Source organism: Erpetoichthys calabaricus, chromosome 5 (genome assembly GCF_900747795.2).
Source record: "Erpetoichthys calabaricus chromosome 5, fErpCal1.3, whole genome shotgun sequence".
Taxonomy (NCBI): Eukaryota; Metazoa; Chordata; class Cladistia; order Polypteriformes; family Polypteridae; genus Erpetoichthys; species Erpetoichthys calabaricus.
The window spans coordinates 233189940-233202338 of record NC_041398.2 but is presented as its reverse complement, the minus strand read 5'-3'; the positions used below and the strand labels follow the sequence as shown (position 1 = coordinate 233202338).

The 12399-nt window shown below is 38.6% G+C and overlaps 1 protein-coding gene across 1 annotated transcript in view; it reads left to right on the top strand.

Moving 5' to 3' along the window:
* The window catches only part of rxfp1 (relaxin family peptide receptor 1), a 182970-nt gene extending 172290 nt beyond the window's left edge, over window positions 1-10680 (top strand). Inside the window, exons 17-18 of the mRNA XM_028802659.2 lie at window positions 5338-5556; window positions 10148-10680. Coding sequence (XP_028658492.2) covers window positions 5338-5556; window positions 10148-10461 — 533 coding nt within the window. The 3' untranslated portion in view covers window positions 10462-10680. The remainder of the gene's footprint in view (window positions 1-5337; window positions 5557-10147) is intronic.
* Window positions 10681-12399: the final 1719 nt, after the last annotated feature.

Here is a 12399-nt window from a genome sequence, read left to right as displayed (position 1 = left end):
ACCACAGGTCACACACACACACACACACACACACCAAGCACACACTAGGGACAATTTAGAATTGGCAATGCACCTAACCTGCATGTCGTTGGACCGTGGGAGGAAACCGGAGCACTCGGACACAGGGAGAACATGCAAACTAAGTGCAGGGAGGACCCAGGAAGCGAACCCAGGTCTCCTAACTGCGAGGCAGCAGCGCTACCACTGCACCATCGTACCGCCCTATACTGTACCTGTACAGTGCATCCGGAAAGTATTCACAGCGCATCACTTTTTCCACATTTTGTTATGTTACAGCCTTATTCCAAAATGGATTAAATTCATTTTTTTCCTCAGAATTCTACACATAACACCCCATAATGACAACGTGAAAAAAGTTTACTTGAGGTTTTTGCAAATTTATTAAAAATAAAAAAACTGAGAAATCCCATGTACATAAGTATTCACAGCCTTTGCTCAATACTTTGTCGATGCACCTTTGGCAGCAATTCCAGCCTCAAGTCTTTTTGAATATGATGCCACAAGCTTGGCACACCTATCCTTGGCCAGTTTCGCCCATTCCTCTTTGCAGCACCTCTCAAGCTCCATCAGGTTGGATGGGAAGCGTCGGTGCACAGCCATTTTAAGATCTCTCCAGAGATGTTCAATCGGATTCAAGTCTGGGCTCTGGCTGGGCCACTCAAGGACATTCACAGAGTTGTCCTGAAGCCACTCCTTTGATATCTTGGCTGTGTGCTTAGGGTTGTTGTCCTGCTGAAAGATGAACCGTCGCCCCAGTCTGAGGTCAAGAGCGCTCCGGAGCAGGTTTTCATCCAGGATGTCTCTGTACATTGCTGCAGTCATCTTTCCCTTTATCCTGACTAGTCTCCCAGTTCCTGCCGCTGAAAAACATCCCCACAGCATGATGCTGCCACCACCATGCTTCACTGTAGGGATGGTGCCAGGTTTCCTCCAAACGTGACGCCTGGCATTCACACCAAAGAGTTCAATCTTTGTCTCATCAGACCAGAGAATTTTCTTTCTCATGGTCTGAGAGTCCTTCAGGTGCCTTTTGGCAAACTCCAGGCAGGCTGCCATGTGCCTTTTACTAAGGAGTGGCTTCCGTCTGGCCGCTCTACCATACAGGCCTGCATTGGAGTTCAACTCTGTTGGAACCCGTGGCCACCGCCAGGGGGTGCTTGGACCTTTCTAAGGCCTTATTTGGCTTGACAGAATAATCTTAGGTGCAGCCTTTAAATGTTATTTATTAGATTAATACACCTTACATTCTTCAAAGCACTGATATCAGGACCACATTCACGTATCTTTGCACATAAGTTTATAAACACTAAAAAACACAAGGTCACAGAAAAGCAATGCAACCCGCATCCACAAAAAGATCAAAATTTAACAGTCCAAACGTTACAGGATAAATGATGTTTTCACAGCATTGTTGGTAGTCAAAAAGCAGACAGGAGGCAAGTAAGATGCCTTAAAACAGAGGTGTCGAACACCGGGCCTGGAGTGCCACAGTGGCTGCAAGTTTTCATTCAGACCCCTTTTCCTAATCAGTGACCAGGTTTCTGTTCCCATCAGTCCTCTGAATTTATTCCTTTCTTCATTAAATGACAGCCAAACAGAAATGAGATGTGAAACGAGCCAACAGATGACCAGCGAAACTGACATTTCAAACTCCAACAAATCTCTTAATGAGAAGCCCATTCTTGCTGTTAATTAAACCCGTTATTTAATTCCATGGCTTGTTGCTGTATTTACAGAACTGCTGATTTTTTTTGTTCTTTCTATGAAAACCGTCAAAATGTTTTGGTGACCTGAGAGATCAGCCATACCGAGACTGTCACCTTTCTTTATTTTCACATATTGTGTGATGGGCACAGGTGAGCTGGTCATGTGGCACCTTGTTTTGTGTCTCATTATTGTTTGGCTGCTAAATAAAGAAAAATAAACAGCTAAGGGGTCTGAGTCAAGTTAATTCAAACTTAAGGCAAAAGAAGTTAATTAGCAGCAAAAACTGGTCACTAATGAAGAAGATGGTTAGAATGAAAACCTGCAGCCACTGCGGACCTCCAGGACCGGTGATAGACACCCGTGCCTTAAAATAAAAGAGTCTGAGAAGCAGGCTTTACAGGAATGCAATCGAGAGAGGAAACGCAAGGAAAGAGAGGCTGAGACACACAAAGATACTGAGGAGAGGTGCAAGAGAACTCTGTGTTTACATTTATTCTATTAACTGTCTCTGACAGGTAAGCATAGGTTAGTTAATAATAATTACATAAGAATTTCTGACTATTGCTGTCATAACTACAATTCTTATTTTGCTTGGAACTTTTTCCAATTGGCTATCTACTACTTTTCTTTTGGTTATTGGCTTAGTAATTACTTCGTTCTCTTAGAACACAGGTGTCGAACTCCGGTCCTTGAGGGCCGCAGTGGCTGCAGGTTTTCATTCTAACCATCTTCTTCATTAGTGAGCCGTTTTTACTGCTAATTAACTTCTTTTGCTTTAGTTTTAATTAACTTGACTCGGGCCCCTTAATTGTCTCTTTTTCCTTAATTAGTAGCCAAACAATAATGAGACATCAAACAAGCCACCATATGACAAGGTCACCTTTGCCCATCACACAATATCTGAAAATAAATAAAGGTGAAGGACTCAGTAAGGTTGATCTCTCAGGTCATCGAAATATTTTGTTGGTGTTCTTAGAAAAATATGAAAAATCAACATTTGGAAATGTCTGCTGTGGCAGAATGAGAGCAGCAACAAGCCATTGAATTAAATAACGGGCTTAATTAACAGCAAGGATCAGCTTCTCGTTAAGAGACTGTTTGGAGTGAAATTGGTTGGAGTTTGAAATCCCAGTTTAGCTGGTCATCTGTTGGCTCGTTTCACGTCTCATTTCTGTTTGGCTGCCATTTAATGAAGAAACAAATCAATTCAGAAGACTAAATCCTTAAAAACAGGACTATTGAAATGAAGGGAAAAGGAGTTAATTAGCATTGAAAAACTACTCACTGATTAGGAAAAGGGTTAGAATGAAAACCTGTAGCCACTGCGGCCCTCCAGGCCTGGAGTTCGACACCCCTGTCTTAGAAACTAAAGCCTTCTCTCAATGTTTATGTTTTCTCGGTGTACTCCAGTTTCCTACACATCCTAAAGACATGCATTGTAAATTAAATGGCAACTCTTTTTGATCGATGTAACTGTGAGTGTATGCCTGAGCAAATACTAACAATACTCTTTATATTTTTTTTGTCGTAGAGGGGGTCCAAAGGTAACAATATTTTCCTTTTTGACTCTTTATTACGTAGGCCGTATCAGAACGCCAGAAATTCCATATTCTTACCACACTGTCAGGATCAACTGCTACTGTAGATCAATATGTCTCCCTTTCTGTTACAACTGTAACACCAGGAAATTAGGTAGAGAACCAGAACAGGCAGGAGAGAAAGTTACAAATGTATTCATCATGTATGACCGAAATACAAGCAGAGTACAAATGTGAGTGTGGGTAAAAAAATACAACCTGATAAAAAGCAGTTCATCTTGCATCCAATATGTTTACTACCAGGTGACTCTTTGTCTTAGTAAGTTGAATTAATCTCCTGTCTGGCCTTGTCCTTGGTGGTCTTTTAGTCAAGACAGAGTTTCTTTGTTACCCTGTCTTTATGCTGATCTTTCTTCCTTGATGACCAATGGGATATCATTGTGCAGGTTGACTTCCCTGCTTCATTCCAGTCCAGTTTTGGCATGACTCGGCTCAGGTAGGTCCGATGAGTCACGGTTTCTGCTGTGATATTCAGATGGTAGCGTCTGATTCTGGTAGCGTCAACAGCATGAAAGCATGGATCCATCGGGGTTTCAGTGTTATCGATGTTACCCACCTCTTAACTGTTAATGACCTTTCAACTCAGCCCACCTGTATTCCCCCCGGCTAGCTGACCTGAGATTTTATCTCTACTTGTTCTAAGCTGTAGTACAGTAAGTGCAACAATTGGTTTCTAAAGTACATATTTTTATTATTTTATTACACTGCCCTCATGACATATTATCTTTTATTGCCAAGGATTATCAACAACATAAATAAAATGTAAAGTTTCCATAAATTTTTACATGAAAAATCTTTATGTAAAAAATGTACAAAGTATAAGACTGCTGCTTATATAATGAGCTGCTGATACTTGGATACAGCAAAACCTTTTCTACATTCCAGACATTTTCAGTTGTTGGCTTTATTTACATAATCGTAAGAGGGAGCAGACAGTTGCAGCACGTGACGGTGACTGCCTATCATGTAGTGTGACATTTTCAATTTATTATGGTTTCTTCTTATACTCTGAAGGTCAGTTATTCTCCAACCCGCTACAGTAATCCCTCGCTACTTTGCGGTTCACTTTTCACCGGATTCACGACTTCGCGGATTTTATATGTAAGCATATCTAAATATATAACGCGGATTTTTCGCTGCTTCGTGGGTTTCTGCGGACAATGGGTCTTTTTACTTCTGGTATTTGCTTCCTCAGTTGGTTTGCCCAGTTGATTTCATACAAGAGATGCTATTGGCGGATGGCTTAGAAGCTACCCAATCAGAGCACGCAGTTAAGTTCCTGTGTGCTGCCGATTGGCTCAGCGACGGAGTGCTGCATTAACCAGGAAGTCTCATCTCACTCATTCAGCATTAACGTGCTCTTGCTACTGCATTCAGGGGATTATCACCTTCATCGTCATCATTTTTACTGCGCAGCATATTCATCACGTCATATATAGCTACGTGTACTTCGCTATACAGTAAGTGTAAACTTATCTACTGATTTCATATTGCTTAGCAGTTGTCCCTGTTATTAATAGAGTAAAGGGTGGGTTGTAAACAATACAGGGAGGGTTTAAAAACGTTCAAATACACGTTAAATAATTAAATAAATATGGTGTCCCTACTTCACGGAAATTCAGTTATCGTGGTCGGCCTTGGAACCTATCTCCCGCGATAAGTGAGGGATTACTGTATATCCTAACACAGGGTCACAGGGGCCTGCTTGAGCCAATCCCAGCCAGCACAGGGTGCAAGGCAGGAAACAAATCCCAGGCAGGGCACCAGCCCACCACAGGGCTACTCTGAAGGTGTTTTAGGTTATTTGGCCATAAAAGTTGACTGGGACCCAGTCCATGGTTGATTCTTTTCTTGTGCCTGATGAAGCCAGGATTGTTGCTGTTCCCCCACAACCCTGAATTGGATTACGTGTGTTTGAGAATGTTATGAGCGAGTTGGAAAAAGAAAAAAAAAAAAAAGGCAAAGAAGCATTGTCTCCATCGTCGTAACCATAGTCTTTTTATTTTTGCAGGACTGAATCTCGTGGCTTTCCTCATTATTGTGTTTTCCTATGGGAGCATGTTCTACAACATTCACAGGACAGGCACCAAAGCACCCGAGTTTAGTAACCACATTAAGAAAGAGGTGACCATTGCCAAACGCTTTTTCTTCATCGTATTCACAGACTCTCTTTGCTGGATCCCCATCTTCATCCTCAAATTGTTGTCCTTGTTGCAAGTGGAAATTCCAGGTAATGACTTGCCTTTCTCTGCATTAAGCAATCCAAGCTGGGTGGGATGTGAAGACAAAAGAAATGGACAGAGGCTTATTTTCTTAACATTTGTCAGTTTCATTTTCAGGTTTTGTGGGGAGACACCCTCATTAAATGATTATTATTTACTGATTTATTTGTTCTAAAACAAACAAACTGAAAACTGTTTGATATTTGAAGGCTATGAGAATTAATGAGTAATATGATAAAATAAACCAAAATCAGCTGAAATGAAAATTCAAGCTTAAAATTATGAATTGATTAATTACGGTGGGTGACAGTTCTTATCCCTGATTTCAGTAGTGAGCACTCCTGAATCATTGCCAAACATGGAGCAAACTGAAAGCCAAAAGTTTACAGATTTTATAGTCATTTTATTTAAGAGAGTAATAATAAAAAGAAAAGAAATACAGAAGGAAAACAAAGCAACATAATCATATAAAAATAAAGGGCTAGCTGCTACTCCAAGTGCAACTTAATAATAATTAGTCTCACCTAATGAATTTACCCACCAAGTTTACTCCAAATCCTCCTTCCTTCACCACCATCAACCCCTTTACAATCTTCCTCCAGATCCCTGAAAAATTTTCTGTACTTTTAATGGACTGAAGGGAAACAGGTAGCTTTATACCCCAGGGCCTAATACTGTATATAAAACCTTGCTTTAGATTCCATACTAAAATTGTGATTACACTCAAAAGGTAAAAATGGTGCACACACACACACTAAATACTGTACATTTATGGATTTATAAAACAGTAGGTGGCATGGCATGTGGACCACCACATTTCTTTATAAACCTCAAATCACCTTAAAACTAAGGTGCACATGCTTTAAGTGACTCCCCATCACAACCTGCCAATAATCATGTATGGCATAAAAAAGCCCTTTTTGAACATTCATGATCTTTAGGTTTTTCAAGTTTTACTTTCTCTATTACCTAATGGGGCATCAGGCAGCAATCAATCAGAACAAAAGAGGCTATGGGACACTATTGCAGAGAATGGATTAAAGTTTGCAGGACACCCCTTCAGACTCAATTTCAGATGTCCAGCATGTATAGTCATGGTCTGGAAACAATCAATTGAGAAAAAGAGGTGTGGATGACCCAGGAAGTCATGGAGAGCTACAATACAAGAAGACCACAGAGCTTGTGGTGACGCAAATAGGATCCAGTGGCTGCCCAATATTTGTGATCTAATCACTATATAAATTTGGCTGTGTTCCTGAGTGATGTCTTTACTACAAACCGTGGGGGAACACAGTAAATGAAAACATAGTGAATGTGAACTTGAGATTTTACTAACTGAAGTGATGAGCCGCAAAAACGTTCTTTTTGATGGTCCCTCTGAGAGAGTTAAAAAGCAAAGAATATGAGCAAGTAACAGCAGCTGAGTACAGAAAGTAATAGCAACGTGCCATCATGCAGTGCCCAGACTGCCGCCAGTACACAGCATGAATTGACACCGGCTGTGTGTACAGAACTGCCAGATATTAAGAACTTTCTTCTTGAATATAAAATAATCCTTCTAAGTAAATGTCAATGCTGCAATACACACAGGTCTCTTTACATTTCACCAGCATCATCTAAAAGTCTTTCAATTGTCGTATGTCCTAAGGGACAGGGTCTGGGTCATTAACATGCTCATCTTGGCCTGTTTCAGGTGGCAGAGGCAGACCGTGTTCCTGCACTATGCCATGCCGTACTGCACAATGTGGCAAAACCTTTGTGGGGGCTGTCCAACAGTGTTCAAACATCTACCCTTTAATGAACCAGTGATACGTTCTGTCACAGATCGTATGTGGGAGCACCTATTATTATATCTCCTCTCTAGTGGTCTACTCAATATCATCTGAAAGAAAGATTACACATGTTCTAAACCTTATTGCAATCCTGTCCAAAAGATTCACATATTTAAGCTTCTGTAATATTCTCCCCCTCGACTTCCTGCTGTTTATCTTTCTTTGGGGTTACCTTTTTACTTTTCCCTGTCTGTTCTCCTAACTTTGTGCCCACTCTTATTACTTATTTACTTTGAAGCTCTCCACTCACACAGTTTGTATTCTTTCATATTAACGAACCCATACGCTGCCACCCTCTTAACTGTTTTACTTTCTTAAATCCAGTATATTTTTTCCACACTTCTTCCTTCTTACTAAGACAAACTCACTTACTGAATATCCGCTTGTTATTTACTTATTCTTGTCTGTTTCTACTGCCACTTGTGCTTGATTGGTGCTTCCTCACTAGATGCCTGTCTAAGTACTGGTGAGCCCCTCTCTTAACCGCTTTCAAGTCAGCGGCCTACCTGTACTGTAGCTGTACTTAAACTTAATGCTTTCTTACTTATAAACGTGTGTGAGCCCCAGCTTTCTACTAGCATTAAAGCCTAACCGTACGAATGCTCTATGGTGCTCTGTTTAGTTATTACTTATGTGCCTTAACTTTTTCCCACTTGGGAATTGCTGTTACTTTTAATTATTCATCACTGAAATGGCAGTTATTTACTTACAGATTTGTCGGTTTCACCTTCCACTTACTGCTTCGCCTCACCAATGCTAGTTTTGAATACAAGTAACAAGCACAAGTAACTTTCCAAACGCTTCTCCAAACACTCAGCTACTTTTGCTCCTGTGCAGGTGAAAAAAAAATAAAAAAAGCAAAACACTTATAAAGGGGGAAAAAAAAGCTTTTAAAACTCATAGAATTCTTTAAGGGGACACCACATTTTATTTCTAAGACCATAGCAATTTGCATAAAGTGATTTCTCTTAAAGTCACACACTTTTCCAAATTTCCAAACTGGACAAATCCCCTTGAATCCAATGCTAGACGTGACATGACTGCTTAAAGTTTTGCTTGGCCAGTAAGTGGAATGCTCCCAAGAAGGCTTGTGCCCCAGCTTTTGAAAAGATAAAGTTACTCCCATCTATTTAGCAGGAACACATGTGAAATATCTAAACTACATGCTGTACGTATCTCCATTCAGTTGACAAAATGAATTTAGTGTAATGATTGTTGGTTGCAACCAAACATACTCATGTTAACAGTCCATAGAATGGAGGGTGAATAGCAGTTTATTTAGCTGTTATATTTAGGTATTACATTTGTATAATAGGTGTGTGTTTTTTGATGAATATAAATTATGAATTTGGCACCCAGTTTATATTGTTGAGGTGCAATTCTGATATCATAAAATGGGTCTATGTATTGAAGATATAGATATTTACAGTATATTGGTGGCTTATCATTTCTTTAAACGGACTGAATCTAGCCATATCATCAGTACTAATTGTTGTTAAGAAATACACTATAGGTTTGAAAATAGTGTTACACTTCTCTTTTCCTGAGTAAGCGTGTACTACTAGGGTGTTCTACCATGTTAGCCATTATGAATGTAGTGAGAAGTCAAGCAAAATTTTGCTTGACTCCTGTGTAAGTGTAGATTTTGATGGTTGTAGTTACTTAAGGTTTATTTAGCTAGACATTCCCAACAAGATGTAGCACATGCTTGAGCAGTACATGAAAAAGTCTAGCATGTTTCACAAATTTCAAACTACTTTTAGATTTTTACATGTAGATTGCATGCAAAATCCAAATGTGACCCGTAAAGTGAAGTTACAGTCGATATTTTCAATTTCAGTTTATTCTTATTAGTAGTAGTACTATATGTGGAAAATATATAACACTTCACCATCCTCCATAATAAGTGAGAAGAAATTAAAATACACAATTTCAGGTAACAGGCACACAAATCAGTTCACCTAATGGACTCCTTACAATTTTCCTTCTGCTTCAATTCTGTAGGTACACTCCCACCTACTGAATGAGGCCAGTGTCCTATACAACATTTAAAAATGTAATACAAAAAATTGAATGCAACATCAACACCATGCAGTATATACAAACATACACTTACTGTATATACAGGGAAACAGAAGGCCAAATTCTGACTGCACTAGGTCAGCCACATGACGAAAAGGATACAGTAATTCATTTTGGGAATTACAGCTTTATAGATGGGCTGGACAAAATTTATTTAGTTTATTTAGAAGAATATAGATATTTTGATTCTCTCACTCCTGATATGGTAAATGAATATTTTGGCATTGCGTTCGTCAAATAGAAAAATGTATCTTTCCCTCTCGAATATATAAAAAGAAAATGGACTAAAAATAAATATAGACGTTCCCTCTGTGCTAATATCCAAGTGATTGCTGTACGTGAGGTGTGTGTGTGAAGCAACTGAAGTGCAGCTTAACCGGTAGATGATGAAAAGCTAAATTTGGGACTCAAAGTATTGTTTAGAATGTTCATTTGTAGCCCTCCAAGGGGCAGATGTACTGGCAAATATTGAATTTATTTCCCTCTCCCGATATAAATGTCAGTAATACAGACAGCACAATGCAGTAAATGAAATGTACAGTTTGTGTGACAATAACACCACTACTATGACTACTAAAACTGAATCACTGATTATGAATGAGATTAACTGTATTCAGTTCAGATTTTCTGTAGTCACTTGATGATATTTCCCAAATATAAACTAATTTTTCCTTTTTTTTTTTAGGTTCTATCAGTTCGTGGGTTGTGATTTTTATTTTGCCAATCAACAGTGCCCTTAACCCAATGCTGTATACATTGACCACTCGTCCATTTAAGGAAACAATACATCAAGTATGGTCCAATTATAGAGAAAGACGGTCCATCAGCAACAGCCACCATTCATACACCCCCTCGCTCCTATGGCTGGAAATGTGGCCTGTACAGGATGCCTCTCCAGTGCTGTCTACACCAGAATTCTTGGAAAATCCTACTGAAGTGATTTCTAGTAGTTTGAGAAAAGATGAATATTTACCTGCAAAAAGCATCAATGGGACCTGAATTTTTATGACATTGTCTGAAGTGAAATTGTATTTGTCATGTACAGTATTGTTCAATATGGTAAAAGTGAACCAATGCTTCTCTAATGCAGATGTTATTCAACTGAAATCACAACAACTTAATATTTATCAAATAAGGAAAAAATAATCTAGCCCACATTATCTATTGGTTAATGTCAGCATGCCAAGTGCACTCAGACTGGCACTGTATATGAAGGAAATCCCAAAAAAATAGATTATATGAAAAACTTATAAATTAATACTAGTTATAGGAAAACAAATCAATTAATTATTATTATCAATTAAAAAATATATGATAATTGGAAATGTGCAAATGTTTCATTACAAAAATAATTCATAGAATACCTGTATAAGCGGAAGTGAATTAAGCGGGTCTGAGAATTCTGAATTATGTTCTGGCTTACTTACTTTATTTTTGTGTTAATCAGGTAGCTAAGTATCATAGATGTCATAACCCTATAGCTTTTATGTATATATTTACTTATTTATTCTATTGAATTTAAATTTGGTTTATATTTACACACAGAAAAATCCAAGTTTTCTTTTTAGGTGCAATCTTTTGTCTATTCCTGCCTCCATTTTCATGCAACTTGCGGCATTCCCCAACACCAGCATTTATAAAATCAGTGATCTGAAATTATGGACATATGCAACAGATATCTAGATATGTCATACGGTTTACATCTCCAGCACGGCCACAGTCTTTCTGAACAAAGGTTATAACCTGAAGCAATAAGTTGTCTTGTCCTCGAGGTCTGTTCCATTTTTGTAGACTGGATTGTTTGAAATTCTGTTTTACCAAGTGCCCCCATAAAATGATGCACTGGGTGACACTGCTACCTCATGGATTCAGTTCCTGGATGTTGTCTGTGTGTTCTCCCCCAACGTATCAGTGGGTTTACTTCCATATCCCACAGGTGAATTTTATGTGATAATTCCAAACTGGTTGTGTGTGTGTGAACGGGCCCCATGATTCACTAGTACCAATCTGATTCACTAGAAGCGATCTGATCTGAAAATGTTATGTTTTGTTTTTACCTCTGTAACAATAGAAGTCAATGTTGCAAAAGTCACCTCATCCACCTTTAGACATCAGCTGGTGACCCTGATCACTGTGTTCTGAAGTGGGTGATTTTGGGAAAACGTTTTACAATCTGAACATCCACACACAAATTGACGAATCAGTCATTCTGGAATGCAAATCACATATGAATGTTAATCAGAATTCTAATTTTAAGTGTATCAGGTTCAATGAGTATTTTATCTAGTTATAGGGGAGAATGTCCAATCTGTATCAGATTTGCTAAATAGCAGGCAGTGTAACAGTATTTCTACAGTCTTGATTTCTACAGTGGTTGTAAACAAATCTAAACTGAATGTGTTTTGTGAAATATATGGTGGTAGAGGACATATTCTGTTATGTCGTATTGGGTGGTCACTTCCTGAATATATAAATATATATACACACATACTGTACATAAAAACAAGCTGTGCTACCCATTTAAGACAGGCTGAAATCTAATAAGCTTACAGTATTTCTATCCATCTGCCAGTTACATTCCATTGGACATATTCAGCATCAACATTTGCATTGCACAATCTATGGAAGCATATTTTGTAATGCTTGTAGTATAAAGTGCATTGCATTTTTCGTTTCAACATATGGCGGGTCACATATCCCATACAAAATTTAATATAGCAGAGATATACTGTAATAAGTGGATGGTCAGAGATTTAGAGACTTGTACTTTTATTAAGGCAAATATATATATATATATATATATATTGTGTCAATTGATTGTGTTTACAGTCTGCCTTTAAAATTTCCAATATTGCCCTTTCAAATTCAAGAAAAAAAGTGTGTTTAAAAGGACTTTACCGAGTACTCTTTGTGCATGTATAGGCGTGAAGTGCAACA